Source organism: Scyliorhinus canicula, chromosome 15, assembly GCF_902713615.1.
Source record: "Scyliorhinus canicula chromosome 15, sScyCan1.1, whole genome shotgun sequence".
Taxonomy (NCBI): domain Eukaryota; kingdom Metazoa; phylum Chordata; class Chondrichthyes; order Carcharhiniformes; family Scyliorhinidae; genus Scyliorhinus; species Scyliorhinus canicula.
In genome coordinates, this window is record NC_052160.1 from 140,436,444 (window position 1) to 140,455,019 (window position 18,576).

Consider the following 18,576-nt stretch of genomic DNA (forward strand, 5'->3'; position numbering starts at 1 on the left):
AATTCCAGCAGCAACTTTTAAAATTGGCCGTCCTCAGTTGGGATTTCTGTTTCCTGGGGTGCGGGCTGGATTGGAAGTTTGCTCCGCCAACCCCAGAAAGAGTGCAAAGACTTATGGATAGGCGGAGGGCCTGACTCTGTGTTCCTGCATGTTTTTAAAATTACTTAACAAAAATATTAAAACAAGCAAAATCTTTTCCCCGCACACTCCCTATTCACCATTCATGCCAACCTATGGCTCCTCATGCCCCATCCATCCTTCCATAGCTCTTTGTACCACCTAAGTCATCCCATGCCTCTCCGCCCACCCTCATATGGCTCATCGTTTTCCCAATATCCCCCAGTGGGGCAGCACGGTAGCACTGTGGTTAGCACAATTGTTTCACAGCTCCAGGGTCCCAGGGTCGATTCCTGGCTTGGGTCACTGTCTGTGCCGAGTCTGCACGTTCTCCCCGTGTGTGCATGGGATTCCTTCGGGTGCTCCGGTTTCCTCCCACAGTCCAAAGATGTGCAGGTTAGGTGGATTGGCCACGCTAGATTGCCCTTAGTGTTCAAGATTGCCGTTAGTGTTGGGTGGGGTTGCTGGGTTATGGGAATGGGGTAGAGATGTGGGCTTAGGTAGGGTGCTCTTTCCAAGAACCAGTGCAGGCTCGATGGGCCAAATGGCCTCCTTCTGCACAGTAAATTCTATGATCTCTGTATGCCGTTGGCCCTTAATAGCCCCTATGTCACTGTTTATCCTTTGAGAGACATTTGACAGGCTTGACAGTTCTTTGACTACAGTGCCTTGACAGCGTTTACAGTTCCTTGACAACTTTGACAGTTCTAATGAGTTTCTGCACTGTTTATGCACAATCATATTTATTTTTAACAATCCCAAAGGATGCCGAACCTCTTTGAAAGGGTGCCGTACCTCTCCCAAGGTATACCAGGACCATTTCCAGGGACGTACCTTACTTCACCAAGGGGGCACCCTGGCTACCCAAATGAGTGAACCAAGTTTACATCTCCTCTGACCTGGTCTACTCTGCACATGTCAGGTTTCATACCTACCCAAAATCCCACTTCAGCGGATGCAACCGGTAATTTAAATGACCAGCTGCCTCTGTAAACTGCGCGTACAGCCTGTTCCCAGCCTGTTCCTGCCCCACCCCCGTGAAAATAGGAAATGCCATGTTCTGGGGTGAGACTTAGAAATTCCGGTCATTTCTGGGACTTATACCGTGATGGGAAGCCTCCCTGCCGGAGCGAATATCTGGGCCACAGTCTGAAAGTTCGAACTAGGTCATTCAGGAGTGAAATAACGATGGATTTTTTTCACACAAAGATTAATATAAATGAGGAACTCTCCTAAAAGGCTACGGGTGCCGGACGGGAAAGTGGAGTCGAGACCACAACCAGAATGGTAGAGCAGACTCGAAGGACCAAATGGCCGACTCCTTCCACAAAATCCTACCTTCATACAATTCCTAGGTCAGCCACGACTCAAGTGAATGGCAGAAGGTGCTCATGGAAATGGATGGATCTATTCCAGTTTACTTTCTTTTTCTTTCTTTTTATTAATATAAATTTAGAGTACCCAATTATTTTTGTTTTCCAATTATGGGGCAATTTAGCGTGTCCAATCCACCTACCCTGCACATAGAATTTACAGTGCAGAAGGAGGCCATTTGGCCCATCGAGTCTGCACCGGCTCCTGGAAAGAGCACCCTACCCAAGATTAACACCTCCACCCTATCCCCATAACCCAGTAACCCCACCCAACACTAAGGGCAATTTTGGACACTAAGGGGAATTTCTCATGGCCAATCCACCTAACCTGCACATCTTTGGACTGTGGGAGGAAACGGAGCACCCGGAGGAAACCCACGCAGACACAGGGAGAACGTGCAAACTCCACAAGGACAGTGACCCAGGGCCAGGATCGAACCTAGGACCTCGGCACTGTGAGGCAGCCGTGCTAAACACCGTGAGGCCCTCTATTCCAGTTAAAACATTCATTGAAGTTGACCCTTGTAATCAGCATTAACAACCTCTTACTTTTGTCTCAAATTAGTACTTAAAAGTCTATAATTTGTGACAGTATATATTGTAGACAGTAACTGCTCAAGATAGGAGGTCTGGGGCACAGCAGCAGTGTCCCCTGCCTCTGGGCCAGAAGCTCCGGGTTCAAGTCCAATGCCCAGACCTGTTGGCCATGGAAGGAATGTTCATAATGCGGTTCAATGTTCTGATGATCCGCTCGGCAATCCTTCCTCCTCTATTCCCCAAAGGGAAGATAGTGTGCATGTGTGAGGATGTGCTTTAAAAGACTGCCCAGGATTTAAATACCAATAGCTTTATGAGCATCACCAGAATACCTCCCACAGATTGACTTTACTAGAATTTGGCCATTGTGTTCTCTCTGTAAAATGTGCAGTTCAGAGGCCCTCGTGACCTTGCTGTAGTTTTAGCTGTGGCCGGTGATTCACCAAATAAAGCAATGATGTTGACTCTGTTCTTCTTCTGAAGGAGAAGTACTGCCAATCACTGAGTGAAGAGGAGAAGAGGGAGTTGCGTGTCTTCAGCGGGCAAAGGAAGAGGGAAGCATTGGGACGCGGCATTGTTCAAGTGTTTCCGTTAACTGCCACTGGAGCTCTTTGTGAAAAGGTAAGCTGAAAGTAAAAAGGGGAATCAAGTAAGCGGACTTCAACCTTGAAGTATTAATCAGGTTTTTTTAAATTCTTTCATGGGATGTACCGGGATGGGATGTTCCCGTACATGAGCTGGGAACATGGGATATTCTCGTACCAGCCTCCCCGAACAGGTGCCGGAATGTGGCGACTAAGGGCTTTTCACAGTAACTTCATTGAAGCCTACTTGTGACAATAAGCGATTATTATTATTATGTGAGCATTACTGGGAAGCTCAGTATTTATTGTCCATGAGAAGTTGATGGTGAGCTGCCTTCTTGAGCCATTGCGGTCCATGCGATATAGGTGCACCCACTGTTAGGGAGGGAGCTTCAGATTTTTGACCCAATAACAGTCAATGAACGCCGATATAGTTCCAAGGCAGAATGTTATATTCCTTGGAGGCCAATGTCCAGGCGGTGGTGTTCGCATGGGTCTGCTGTCCTTGTTCTCCTAGGGGGTATGGATCATTGGCTTGGAAGGTGCTCTCGAAGGAGCCTTAGTGAGTTGCTGTAGTGCAGCTTGTAGACAGTGTATACTGTTGCCACTGTGTGTCAGCGGTGGAGGAGCTAGATATTCATAAGGTGGCAGATGGGTGCCGATCAAATGGCCTGCTTCATCCTGGATGGTATTGAGCTTCTTGAGTGTTATTGGAGCTGCCCTCGTCCAGGCAACTGGACCCATCACGCTCCTTACTTGTGCCATGTAGGTGGTGGACAGGTTTTAGGATATCTGGAGGCGAGCTAATTGCTACAGGATTCCCAGCCTCTGACCTTCTCCGCATTTATATAGCTGGTCCCGTCCATTTTCTGGTCAATCATTACCCCCTAGGACAGTGGTCTCCAAATAGTCCATCGCAATCGATAGGCTGATCCGGGGGGTTTGAACAAGCAATTGTCATTGTCTGCCAAACCATGCCGTATTGCACGAGACGAGGGATTCTCATAATGGCGAGTGAATCAGCTCATTGTCTGCCAAACTGCGACAAACATCTGTGGGACTCGGGCAACAAGATTCTCACAGGCACCAAAACCTGGAATAAGCTGGTTGAAGACAAAATGATGAGCGAGGAGCCAGGGGCCTGTGAGAGAGAAACCCACCAGGAATTGGAAAATGATTTATCTTTTATGAATGTCAAAGACAAGACCATTTGTCAACAGAGTGTAGCCATGAGTAAAAAATTTTTATTTTTTTTTTAAATTTAGATTACCCAATTATTTTTTCCAATTAAGGGGCAATTTAGCGTAGCCAATTCACCTACTCTACACATTTTTGGGTTGTGGGGGCGAAACCCACGCAGACAAGGGGAGAACGTGCAAACTCCACACGGACAGTGACCCAGAGCCGGGATCGAACCTGGGACCTCAGCGCCGTGAAGCGGTTGTGCTAACCACTAGGCCACCGTGCTGCCCTCCATGAGTAAAAATGTCCATTGGAACGGCATCACGAGTCAATGCATGCAGACTTTCAAGAAAATTTCCCTTTAAACACCACAATTCAGACAGGGAAAGTTGGGGAGTTAAAGGGAGTGTGAAAGTTCAAGAGTCACTCTTTTCAAAACCTGTGGCTAAAGGCAAGACTGGCAAAGAGGCAACTTTTCATATTATCCGTCTACTGGCAAAACATAAGGAACCACTCACCAACGGCGAAATTATCAGGAAGATTGTGATGGGTACAGCCAACACTTGGTTCAAAGACTTGAGAAACAAAGATTGAATTATGTCACTTGGCACTTTAGCAGTAACCAGAAGGTTGGAATTGTTGTTCGAGGATGTCTTGCAGCAATTACACCCCAGAGTTATCAGGCTGTGAATGTTTATCACTGCAGTTTGATGAATCGTTAGAAATGACGAACAGGGCAGTACGGTGGCCTAAGTGGTTAGCACGGTTGTCTCACGGCGCTGAGGTCACAGGTTCGATCCCGGCTCTGGGTCACTGTCCATGTGGAGTTTGTACATTCTCCGCGTGTTTGCGTGGGTTTCGCCCCCACAACCCAGAAGATGTGCAAGGTAGGTGGATTAGCCACGCTAAAATTGCTCCTTAATTGGAAGAAATGACTTGGATACTCTAAATTTATGGGGAAAAAAGGAAAAATAAAAGAAATGACGAATAAAGCCCAGCTGATTGTTTTCGTTGGCATGTCATGCCAAGACTCAACAACAAAGAAGGACTTTCTCACTCTTTTGCCATTCAAAGAGAGGACAAGAGGAGAGGATGTCTGCAACAAATTCAAAAGGTGTGTGACTGAGAAACTGGTTCAATCACCACCGATGGTGCACCGTCAATGCCGGCTGTCAATGCAGGCTTTGTTGCATTTTGCACAAATGATCCTGAATTCCCATCCTTTGTCAATTACCACTGTGCTATCCACCAACAAGTGCTTCCCAGCAAGATTATTGGCTTTTCTCATGTAATGACAGTTGTTAAGATTGTCAACTCAATTTGGGCCAGAGCCCTGCAACGTGGCTTGTTCAGGGTGTTACTCGATGAGCTTGATGCCACCGACAGTGAACTAATCCTTTGTGCAGGCGTCAGGTGGTTAAATCGAGGAAAGGTCCACCAGAGATTTTTAAATCTGCTCCCTGAAATTGTCACCTTTCTTAAATCAAGAAATGAGGTGTACCGTGAGCTGACAGATTATGCGAGGTTGCTATACTTGGTATTACTTACAGACATAAGAGCAAAATTGAATGAGCGGGGTCGTGAACTGCAGGGGAGGGAGAGAGACACATGATCAGTGCAGTGAATGCGTTCAAGCTGAAACTGAGTCTGGGGTCCTCTCCGTTAAAGAACAAAATTATTGAGCACTTCCCAAATCTGGAGAAAATCCAACAACAGGTGAAAGAGAAAGTGTTCCTTCCAAACAAATCCTGTGACCAGCTGGACAAACTGGGAAAAGGAATTTAACAGATGATTTCAGGGGTTAGACAAGATGGTACAAATCACTATGTTTATCTCAAATCCTTTTCTTCAAATGGATGTTGGAAAACTATCAACACAGTTTCAGCAGGTGTTTGAACAAAGCAGTGGACTGGTCAGGAAATCATCACCACGCAAAGCGAGAGAGGTGAAAGCTAGGTCAATGGACAAAGACTTTTGGGGATTTGTAGACAGAGGGACGTATCCTCGTCTGACATCCTGCACACTCGAGGAGAAGGCCTGCTTTGGTTCCACATACCTCTATGAGAGGGCGTTTTCCCCAGATATAAATCATCAAATCCAAATATCGCATTCTTCTCATATTCTTCTCACTAGCCATCTCAAACTACAATCCAGACTTCACAGCGTGGTGGCACAGTGGTTAGCACTGATGACTCACAGCACCAGTCAATTTCAGTCTTGGGTGACTGTCCGTGTGGAGTTTGCACTTTATTTTATTTTAAATAAATTTAAAGTGTTCAATTTGTTTTTCTCCAATTAACGGGCAATTTAGCAAGACCAATCCTCCTACCCTGCGCATCTTTAGGTTGTGGGGGTGAGAACCACACAGACACGGGAGAATTTGCAAACTCCACAGGTTAGGTGGATTAGCCATGCTAAATTTGCCCCTTAGTGTCTAAAGATGTGCAGGTTAGGTGGGTTACAGGGATAGGCCAGGGTAGTGGGCCTAGTAAGGGTGCCCTTTCAGATGCACATGTACATTGGGCTTTGTATAAGAACCATATTGCTATAATGACAAACGCAGTACAGAAAACAAGCGGGTGAATTGCTGAGGTAGTCAGGGGGAAGAGAAGACCTCGGAACACAACAGAACTCTTAAAAACACTAATAAAAATTAGATGTTCATCTGGTCTTAATGTCATCGTTTACATCTGCATCATCATTTAGATGATGGAATCGTACAGCCCAGAAGGAAGCCATTCAGCCCATCATGATTGTACTAACTCTTTGGAGGAGAATTCTAATTGCGCATATTTCCCTCCATTATGCCCATAGCCCTGCTCAACTTTCCCCTTCTGAGTATTTATATATACCTAAATACATTAAGACTGACTGTTCGGGGTAAGATGATGCACTGTAGAGTGGATGAAGATGATGTTACAGGGTATCTCTTCCAGGGACTAGGAGTTGTGCTACAAGCAGAATACAATCATGGCACACCATTGGCGTTTATTTCAGGGGAATGGGCAATGCAGCTCAGTGGCGCAGTGGTTAGCACTGCTACCACACAGCACCGAGGACCCGGGTTCAATCCCGGCTCTGGGTCACTGTCCGTGTGGAGTTTGCACATTCTCTCCGTGTCTGCGTGGGTTTCGTCCCCACAACCCAAAGGTGTGCAGGGTAGGTGGATTGGCCACGCTAAATTGCCCCTTAATTGGAAAAAAAAAATTTTGATAATGGGAATTGCATTTCAAACAAATGCACTGTAAAATTGACTAAAGGTATGGAATTTAAAAAATTACAGCCAATGAAAAGATATATTTTTGCTTGTTAGGTGCACATTGTTCACCTGAGGCCGAGAAGGAGCTGGTTGTAAATTTGATCAAAATGAATCGTCTCCCATCGCTTGCATCTTGCATTTACATTGCGCCTTTGATGTAATATGTAATGCTTCATAGGAGCTTTATCAAACAAAGTACAACACCATGCCATATGAACATAGAACATAGAACAGTACAGCACAGAACAGGCCCTTCGGCCCTCGATGTTGTGCCGAGCAATGATCACCCTACTCAAACCCACGTATCCACCCTATACCCGTAACCCAACAACCCCCCCCCCCCTTAACCTTACTTTTTAGGACACTACGGGCAAATTATCATGGCCAATCCACCTAACCCGCACATCTTTGGACTGTGGGAGGAAACCGGAGCACCCGGAGGAAACCCACGCAGACACGGGGAGGACGTGCAGACTCCACACAGACAGTGACCCAGCCAGGAATCGAACCTGGGACCCTGGAGCTGTGAAGCATTTATGCTAACCACCATGCTACCGTGCTGCCCTCTAATGAGGAGACATTAGGGCAGGAGGCCAAAAGCTTGGAAAAGTCAAGCTTTTTAAGGAGCATCTTAATGGAAAAGAGAGCGGGAGAGAGAAGAAGCTTCGGGAGGGAATTTCAGAGCTGATGACCTAGGGCATATATGTCAAACTCAAGGCCCGCGGGCCAAATCCGGCCCGCGGTGGAATTATCTTTGGCCCGTGAGATAATATCTAATTACTTTTTAAAAAAAATTTAGATTAGCCAATTATTTTTTCCAATTAAGGGGCAATTTAGCATGGCGAATCCACCTACTCTGCACATTTTTGGGTTGTGGGGGCGAAACCCACGCAGACACTGGGAGAACGTGCAAACTCCACACGGACAGTGACCCAGAGCCGGGATCGAACCTGGGACCTCAGCGCCGTGAGGCGGTTGTGCTAACCACTAGGCCACCGTGCTTCCCTAATAATATCTAATTACTATTAAAGCTGGCCCCAGCAATTGAAGCGCCTATGGCGTATGATATGGCTGATGCCGAGTTTATTCAGGTATAGTGTGAATCACAAAGTGTTGGCCTGTGGAAAAATGTTTTCATTAGAAATTACTCTGGAAAAGCTCCAGATAAAGCAATAAGAAATAAATGCAACTAATTTTTTTATTTATTTAATATTTAATGTTGTTTTTATAGGCAATAACCTAAGCTTTATTAGTTCCAGGTTCAATAAGTTCATTTCAATAAGTTTTGCAAAAAAACATTGAACCAGTCCGGCCCTCGACTTGTCCCGATTTTTTAATTTTGGCCCACGGTGTATTTTGACACCCCTGACCTAGGGGGCTGAATGCTGGAGTAATTAAAATCAGAATGAGCAAGGGGCCAGAATTGGGCCAGCACAGAGAGTTTGGAGGGGTGGGGCTGAATGAGACTACAAAGATAGAGAGGGGTGAGACCAAGGTCAGATTTGAAAACAGGGGATGAAAATTTTAATACTGTGAAAGGGGGCCTTGTAAGGTGTTTATCTGACGACCTGTTCATGCATTTTCAGTGTGGTGGCAAGATAAATGGAGGGGATGTTGCAGTCTTTGCTCAGAGAGCTGGGAACCGCACATGTTGGCACCCTTACTGCTTCGGATGCATCACCTGTCAGGAACTACTGGTGGACCTCATTTACTTTTACCAGGAGGGGAAGATATACTGCGGCCGGCACCATGCTGACCTCTTTAAACCACGCTGTGCGTCATGTGACCAGGTAAGTGGCATTCATTATCCCCCTCTACTTCAACTGTTGTTCTGATCAAGGGTTTGGTGGGAATTGGGTTGAAGCTGCCGCTGGGCAGTTGCTGTTTGTCTCCCGCACGGGAAAGCCATGGTTGACACACACGGCTAAATTCATTATCGACAATCAAGCAACGGTCATTGCCTGCACAACTGGGTGAGCAATGTCAACATTGGAGGATGAAGTCTCGAAGGCCTACTTGGTCTGACCTTCACACAGCTCCAGTCTTAAGGTCCTCTGACCTGGCAGAGCAAGCCTCCATGTTACCAACAATCATAAATCAGAATGCTACCATTATATTCCTTTACCATAGCTTTTATCTTGTAATACTGTCACAGCTGAGACTACTAACAAGAGATAAATCATTAGTATTAAATTATACTGTTGGCGAGGTCTTTGGGTGCAGCGTGGGTGTGAGGAAGGCACATAGGGTGCTGTCTTTGAGCTTTGACCACCGTTATATTTTGGTAACATGGATGGACACCATTGCAGATCCCAATTGATTATATCACTAGTTGGGAAGATCCCTGAATGGAACCCTGGCTCAAAAGACCAGTACTTTTTTTGAGTAAAACATGGAGGAACAGAGTCACAGGACCATAAATTAGTTTTTACATCAAGAAAAACACATTTATTAAGACCATAAGACACAGGAGCAGAATTAGGCCACTCGGCCCATCTAGTCTGCTCTGCCACTCAATCATTGCTGATATTTTCTCATCCCCATTCTCCTGCCTTCCCACAATAACCCTTGATCCCCTTATTAATCAAGAACCTATCTATCTGTCTTAAAGACACTTAGTGATTTGGCCTCCACAGCCTTCTGTGGCAAAGAGTTCCACAGATTCACCACCCTCTGGCTGAAAAAAATCCTCCTCATCTCTGTTTTAAAGGATCACCTTTTAGTCTGAGATTATGCCCTCTGGTTCTAGTTTTTCACACAAGTGGAAACATCCTCTCCAAGTCCACTCTGCCCATGCCTCGCAGTATACTGTAAGTTTCAATAAGGTCCCCCCTCAGCATTCTAAATCAGAACGAGTACCGACCCTGAATCCTCAGCCGTTCCTCATACGATAAGCTCTTCATTCCAGAGATCATTCTTGTGAAGCTTCTCTGGATCCTTTCAAAGACCAGCACATCCTTTCTTAGATACGGGGCCCAAAACTGCTCAGAATACTCCAAATGGGGTCTGACCAGAGCCTTGTATAACCTCAGACGTACATCTGTAGTCTTGTATTCTAGACCTCTCGACATGAATGGTAACATTGCATTTGCCTTCCTAACTGCAGACTGAACCTGCACGTTAACCTTATGAGAAGCGTGAACAAGGACTCCCAAGTCCCTTTATGCTTCTGATTTCCAAAGCATTTCCCCATTTAGAAAATAGTCTATGCCGCCATTCCTTCTTCCAAAGTGCATAACCTCACACTTTTCCACATTGTATTCCATCTGCCACTTCTTTGCCCACTCTCCTAGCCTGTTCAAGTCCTTCTGCAACCCCCCCTGCTTCCTCAATACTACCTGCCCCTCTACATTTCTTTGTATCATCTGCAAACTTAGCAACAGTGCCTTCAGTTCCTTCTTCCAGATCATTAATGTATATTGTGAAATGTTGTGATCCCAGCACAGACCCCTGAGGCACACCACTAGTCATCAGCTGCCATCCTGGAAAAGACCCTTTATCCCCAATCTCATCCTTCTGCAAGTAAGCCAATCCTCTATCCATGCCCGGATCTTACCCTTAACACCATGGGCTCTTAATTTATTTAACAGTCTCCTGTGCGGCACTTTGTCAAAGACCTTCTTGAAACTAAATAAATCATGTCCACTGGTTCTCCCTTCTCTAACTTCCTTGTTACCTCCTCAAAGAATTCTAAAAGATTTGTCAGACATGACCTCCCCTTGAAGCCGTGTTAAGGGGCAATTTAGCGTGGCCAGTCCACCTACCCTGCACATCTTTGGGTTGTGGGGATGAGACCCACGCAGACACGGGGAGAATGTGCAAACTCCACACGGACAGTGACCCAGAGCCAGGAACAATCCTGGGACCTCGGCGCCATGAATGAACTAGGGCTGATCCCCTGGTTTGGTGGTAATGGTAGAGTGGGGGTTATGCCAGTCCATGAGGTTATTGAGTACAATTCTGCTGCTGCTGATGGCCCACAGTGCCTCATGGTTGCACAGTCTTACGTTGCTAGATCTGTTCTGAATCTATCCCATTTAGCACGATGGTAGTTCCACACAACAGGGGCGGGATTCTCCCCTACCCAGCATGACGGGGGGTCCCGGCATAGGGGAGTGGTGCCAAATACTCCGGGGTCGAGCCATTTCAGAGGGCATTTAATAGACAACATTGCTGTGGATCTGGAGTCACATGCAGGCTAGATGTGCAGATTTCCTTCCCTCAAAGATATTAGTGAACCAGCTGCGATTCTTATGACAATCGACAATGGCTTCCTGGTCATCGTTAAGACTTTTAATTTCAGACATTTATTGGATTCAATTTCCACCAACTGGGGAAGCAGGATTCGAACCAGGGTCCCCACAGCATTACCCTGGGTCTCTGGATCAGCAGTCCAGTGACAATGCCACTGCACCACCAGCAATACAGGGCGGCTAACTTCCAGCTAAAGGAGCAGGAATTGACCAGTTGATGAGGAGTCAGAATTGGTGGGAAAGGTGGAGGAGGAGACTGCTACCATAAATACATGGAAATGCTCCTGGCAAAAGTATTTGCAGATTAGGGGAGGGCTGGTAAATGCCACGTAGTCCCCTCATATCGTGCGGGCAAAAGATTACGATCTGGAAATGGGAGCATGTCATTACTGCGTGATATTAACAATGATTGTGTTTTTCCCCCCTATGACATTGCAGTTGATCTTTGCTGAAGAGTGCACCGAGGCAGAAGGCAGATATTGGCATATGGACCACTTCAGCTGTACTGAATGTGAAGTGATTCTTGGAGGACAGAAGTACATCATGAAAGAAGGGCAGCCATATTGCTGCGGCTGTTTCGAGACACTTTACGCAGAGTACTGTGAAACCTGCAGAGAAATAATTAGTGAGTATATAAAAAAAAAGAAAAATCTAAAATGGGCAAGACAGATAATTAGAGAATACCAAAAAAGAAAATTCCCAACTGTCTTAACTTGAGAGCTAGACAGGAATTTTAATGCATTGTTGAGGGAAAGCCTTCCCTCCAATTAAAACTTCAATCTTTCACTGCATCGCTGCCTTTTTACGTTAAAGGGGTTATTTTTACTTGAATAGCGAATGCTAATGCCATAATTAGGGATCTGTTACTGAGACTAACAACAACTATATCCATTTATATTGCTGCCTTAGCATAAAAGAGGTCTAAAGCTTTTCACATCAAGGTTTGGAAAACAGACACCAAGTCATGATACCAGATACAAAGGAGCTGAATTAGCCAACATCATTAATCCAAAGGCTTACGGCAAACTTGTCTGTTAACTTTGTGCTCTTTTCACCTCCTCGAAAATAATCTGGCTTCTCAATGAGGTCATTCTTGAGCAGTATTCAAACAAATCTATACTTAAGGAAAACAAGCAATGGTATTTTGTAATAGGTTTTCACCCAATTGATGATGGGTGTGTCATTTTCCCACTTTTATCTGGTTTGCATGTCCTCATCCTGAAGTTATGAAAGTTTTTTAAACTTCTTGTTGGGACCAAACGTTCAATCTTGTACCTTTAAATCAACAGGTATTGACTGTGGGCAAATAACGTTCAGTGGTCAGCACTGGCACGCAACCAACTCTTGCTTTTCATGTACTCAATGCAAGAAGCCTCTCTTAGGCTGTACCTTCACTTCCCGGCATGGTCAAGTCTTCTGCTCTGTAAGCTGCAGTCAAGTGGAAGAACCTGGTGGCTCAGATTCCTCAGACTCTGCTTTTCAATCTCTGCAATCCCAAGAATCGAATTGTGTTTTCAGTCTTGGGGAAGACACCGTGGCCAACACCGCTTGGCTGCCCCCGGACCAGCAACACAGCCAAACCACTGAAACACAGCCTGTGGATAACACGGATTGTATTCTTCAACATGTGGACATTCTCAGTATCAAAGATCAAGCAGCTGATGGCGAAGATAATCTTGCATCAGAGCTCAAGAAGCAACGCAAGAGTTCTGTTAAACTTCAGCTCTGGCAGACGGACTATGAGCTGTTGGAAAAAGACGCTGAGCCTCAAAACGAGGCAAGGAGGCCAGAGGCGTGGGCCTCGGAGGATGACAATCTTACAAACGAGAAAGGCTGTAAAGATGAGATTTTGACCTATGATCAAGAATCAGACAAACAAAATGATAATTCAGCAACGCTATGTAATTTTAATTGGCTAAAAGGTGGACTTGAAAATGCTATGAAAGTCATTGACAATACGTCCCTAAGTAATGGGCATGAGGTTTGGCCTGTTGAAGACCAAACGATGATGAAAACAATGGCTATGGGACCTTTGGCTCTTGATGAAGGTCTGGCCTTCAAACATCAGCTGGACATGTACTGCGTTCAACAGGGAGGCCGACTCGGGGATGGATCGGATAGTCCCACCAAATCCCTTTGGAAAAAACAGAATCAACAGCTGGATCTTCAGGTTGGTTCGGAACACGCTGCGCAGGATCAGCAAACACGGTTGGAAAATTCACCCCAGAGTTTGAAAGAGAAGATGGCGGAACAGAAGGCTGGAAGAAATCCACAAGATCCTTCGGCAGCTGTCCAGATTGCAGGTAACCAAGTTAATGCAGGAGTGATAACCGATCTCATGCTAAGAACAACTTCCACTGTCTCCTTCATCACTGCTCCTCCCAATCCCAAATACAGATAGGAGCTAAATGGACTGCTGGGTGCGGTCTTCTTTGTGTTGGTAAATTCAGGATGGTTGGCGTAGTGTTCACAAAGACCACAAATTGGCTTGAACTTGAACAAAGCTATAAGTTTATTAACACTACTAATTTGGGTTCGACTCATACTCCTAAATAATAGTTGATTATTAACATATAAACTACACTCAAACTACAAATCTTTATACTGATAGAAACTATGATCTGCTCTTACTCACACTATCTTTACTTCTGTCTGTCTCTAACTACCTCCTGCACTACTCTCTCCCCCACAAGGCTTAGCATCAATGCCTTATATACCTGTAGTTCCTTCTCGTGGCTATTCTAGACATTTCATTAACCCTTGCAGTTCTTACATTTATGATAATACCACAATAGGAAGGATAAGAATCAATCAGCAAATCAGAAGCTCAGTCCCCTGTCTGATTTAAGTTAGTTGCTGATAGTTAAGACCTTCACTGACGTTTTACTTCTTCCGTAGCATCTCTGGCAGGCAGGAATCCTCCTGATATTTATCCAGAGGGTTTGAGCCTAACTGTGGTGCTCTCTTAGTTCAGCCATTGCCTTACATGTGTGTAAAATATACTATGGGCAGCTGGGTATGTGGATCTTCATCTACCTATCGTATTTTAAGGCTAATGAATAAGGATTAAGTGTAACAGCTCCCACCTCTCCTGGGTCTGTGAAATACTGGAGAGGGACATAAATTAGATTCAAGAGGTCGAAGTGGGCAGGACCATCAGATTCCCACCCAGAAAAACAGATCCAATAATTGCCTTTTGGGACAGGTAGAGCATCCGGGTGGCACGGTAGCACAGTGGTTAGCCCTGTGGCTTCACAGCGCCAGGATCCCAGGTTCGATTCCCGGCTTGGGTCTCTGACTGTGCAGAGTCTGCATGTTCTCCCCGTGTCTGCGTGGGTTTTCTCCCACAGTCCAAAGATGTGCAGGTTAGGTGGATTGGCCATTCTAAATTGCCCTTTAATGTCTAAAATGGTTAGGTGGGGTTACTGGGTTACAGGGATAGGGTGAAGGTGTGGGCTTAAATAGGGTCTTCTTTCCAAGTGTTTGGTGCAAATGGCCTCCTTCTGCACTGTAAATTCTATATAATCTATGTAATCCATCCGTCCATCCCAAATATGACCCCACCCCCGTTCCATCCCCTAATCCCCATGTCACAAGAGTGTATAGCTAGCAGGGTTGTTTCCCCCCGGTTTGCATTCCTGTGACTCCAGCCCCCTTCCCTGGCCACAATCTGTCCATTCAGTAAAAATCAATTGCAATGTGCGTGTGGTGCCCATCTCTGCACCCTAGCCTGGAAAGAACCTGTCAGGGACCAATCGGCAACTTTAGGAAAAAATAATTTGACCCCACTCTGACCCGAGATTACTTCAGCGGGGTCAGGAGCAGAGGTCAATAGTAGATTCCCATTTCGGTGCACTTCCACCAGCCCAGAGGCAGCGAGGATTTCCAGGGCCAAGTGTATATTGCTTAATCCTCATCAGGATAACTACGGACCTAAACTATCCAAGTAAAGGACATGTCCAGCAAGGCAGGATCTCTAGGAGAGCATGGCTGACAGTCTAGTTTCAGGATCATTTGCATGGAGCCGAGCCAGATTGAGGCCAGAAACCTACTGGAACGATCTTTAACTCCAACTACAGTCAACGCAACTGTTCAAGGTTAGAGACTGTGAACTGAATAGTCAATTGTCCATATTTCTCTTCTCGACACTGCTTTATCTTAATTTATTCCTCACCGTCATCACTGTGCATGGTGGTTGTGTGTTACAGGTCTCTCAGAGGGTCCGAGTTGCTGTGGCAACTTGTGCTTTCAAATACATGTTGAGTCTGGAACTATGGGTAATGGTGATAGGGGCTCCAATGATATTTCCGTCACTTGGCAGACCAGGAATCTCTCCCGCTCTTCCTGCCTGCCATTCGCGTCTCCTGGAAGGATATGCAGGGTCACACTCAACCACAACCTGTTTGGCTGCATTATTAATGCACCTTCCTTGGCCATCAGGTTTGGGGTGGAACTGGATATTCACCACGACACAATGAAATGAAAATGAAAAATGAAAATCGCTTATTGTCACGAGTAGGCTTCAATGAAGTTACTGTGAAAAGCCCCTAATCGCCACATTCCGGCGCCTGTCCGTGGAGGCTGGTACGGGAATCGAACCGTGCTGCTGGACTGCCTTGGTCTGCTTTAAAAGCCAGCGATTTAGCCAAGTGAGCTAAACCAGCCCCACAAGACATCATATGCGTGATGCTAAAACTGCAGCATATCCAGTTCGCAATTGAATGACAATATTTCCTGTCAGTCTAATCCCTGTTTCGGCGGCACGGTGGCGCAGTGGTTAGCACTGCTTCCTCACGGGATTGAGGACCCAGGTTCGATCCTGGCCCCGGATCACTGTCTGTGTGGAGTTCACAAATTCTCCCCGTGACTGCGTGGGTCTCACCCCCACAATCCAAAAGATATGCAGGGTACGTGGATTGGCTAAATTGCCCCTCAATTAGAGAAAAATAAATAGGTACTCTAAATTAAAAGAAGACTACCCCCTTTTAAATAGATAATAGTGTACAAAGAACAAAGAAAATTACAGCACAGGAACAGGCCCTTCGGCCCTCCCAGCCTGCGCCGATCCAGATCCTTTATCTAAACCTGTCTCCTATTTTCCAAGGTCTACTAAAGAACAAAAAAAATTACAGCAGAAAATTGTAGGTTTATGACCGGTATCTTGACCAATCATCACCTGTTGCTCAAACTTGGGAACTTTATGATTTAGGTACATCTTGAGCTGGATTCACCGATTCTGGGGCTATGTCCTCACTCCAGCGTGGGAACGGTGCCGTTTTACGCCAGAACAAATGGCGTATAACGGCCACCCATTCCCCGTTTTGCTGGGGGCTAGCAGGACGGCAGCGTAAAGCACCCATCTTTATTCCATTTAAGGGGCAATTTAGCGTGGCCAATCCACCTAACCTGCACATCTTTGGGGTGTGGGGGTGAAACCTGTTATATTACGTTGTGTAATATCTTGTCGCTCATTTGCTTTCTGCCAGAATGGTCATATGCGTGATGTTCAGTAACACTCAAAGTCTTCAAATAAAGCAAATAGCGTTTATTGTGTAACAATAATAAAATAACTATGAGTTTGTTCACTCCTCAATGACTAAAACTACATTAGATTTACCACATTAAATATATATGATGATTAACTGCCACCTGCGCACTAAGCTATCTCCCTCTAACTCTATTCACTAGTCACTCCTGACATGAAGAGGCGGGAACACTCTCTGAGTTTAACTTTTATACCTATATCAGGTGCTGCCATCTCGTGGTTATCCAGCTGTTGCTTATGTATGTTAAGCCTTTATTACACTCAGATAGGCAGATCACTACAAAACCCACGCAGACACGGGGAGAATGCGCAAACTCCACACGGACAGTGCCCCAGGGTCGGGATTCGAACCCGGGTCCTCAGTGCCGTAGTCCCAGTGCTAAACACTGCGCCATGTGCCGCCCGAAAAACTTTCATTTAACGCACTTTTAAGGTGAAACCTGCGTTACTCATCACTTTTAATTTGATCATAATTCAAATTTTGGAAGAAAAACGTACAAATGAAAGAGGAGAACGATTGATTTGATGGAGGGTAAAAGGAAAAGACATTTCTCACCTCAAACACGGCAATTCTTAAATTGCAAACAAGATCCAGTACCGGCCTCCCCGAACAGGTGCCGGAATGTGGCGACTAGGGGCTTTTCACAATCACTTCATTGAAGCCTACTTGTGACAATAAGCAATTATTATTATTATTAGAATGCACAACTTCTACCTTTCGTGAACCCAGAATATATTATCTCTTCAGCTCCAAAAGAACAAAGTAATACAGCCATGTGGACAATCGTCTTCTGATAAAGGATAAAAAGACAATGACACAGTCCATTTCATGACCTCAGAAAGCCCATTAGAACTTTGTACAGCGAATGAAGTACAATTGGGTGTACATTAGTGTCATAATTAGTTTGCATTATTATTTGTGATAGGAAATTATTTCAGATGGGATGGTAAAGCAAGGCCCCATTTGGCCCCTCAGATCCAAGGCCTTACTCGAAGAGGGAGTTCTTATGGTGACTCTCTTTATGCCCCACCAAAATCAGAATCCAATTTGCCGGGAAATTGCTCAGGGGTTTGCCATAATTCAGGCACAACATTAGCGGAAATCCAGTTCAAATGGTTTATCTGGGGATTCCACCAAACTCTTGTGAAAATCATGGGACCATCTCCAAGGAAATTCCTGATTTTATTTTTATTTTTCAGTGGATGTGGGCATCATTGGCAAGACCAGCATTTGTTTGCACATCCCCGATCGTCCCTGGACTGAGTGGTTTGCCTAGGGCATTGCAGAGGGCAGCCAAGAGTCGCATGTAGGCCTGACCAGATAAGGGTGGTATATTTGCTCCCCTAAAGGACATCAGCAAACCAATTGAGTTTTTACTCAATCGAGAATGGTTTCATGGCCACCATTACCGAGACCAGCTCCTAATCCCAGGATTCAACTGAATTTAAATTCCACCAGCTGCCGTGGTGGGATTTGAACCTATATCCTCAGAGCATTTAGCTTGTGCCTCTGGATTACTAGTACAGCGGCATTGTCACTATAACGAGCCGCCGTCGGTAGCAGAGTTCCCGATGGGAGAGAGAATACTGCATCGAGCAAAACAATGGCGGTGCTCCCGTTCCGATGCTCCAGTCCCCCGCTGGCAGCGAGCTACACGCCCCACACTGGTGGGAGGATGTAGATGGGTTGTTTGAACCCATTTGCATCCAATTAACAGTCTGGACA

General features: G+C 45.6%; 1 protein-coding gene across 6 annotated transcripts in view; it reads left to right on the plus strand.

The window, feature by feature from the left end:
• LOC119978392 (prickle-like protein 1) overlaps window positions 1–18,576 on the plus strand; it is a 138,594-nt gene that overhangs the window by 115,482 nt on the left and 4,536 nt on the right. For all 6 annotated transcript variants that reach the window (XM_038820015.1, XM_038820010.1, XM_038820012.1 and 3 more), the window contains exons 4-7: window positions 2,511–2,648; window positions 8,639–8,842; window positions 11,744–11,930; window positions 12,595–13,608. In XM_038820015.1, coding sequence (XP_038675943.1) covers window positions 2,511–2,648; window positions 8,639–8,842; window positions 11,744–11,930; window positions 12,595–13,608 — 1,543 coding nt within the window. The remainder of the gene's footprint in view (window positions 1–2,510; window positions 2,649–8,638; window positions 8,843–11,743; window positions 11,931–12,594; window positions 13,609–18,576) is intronic.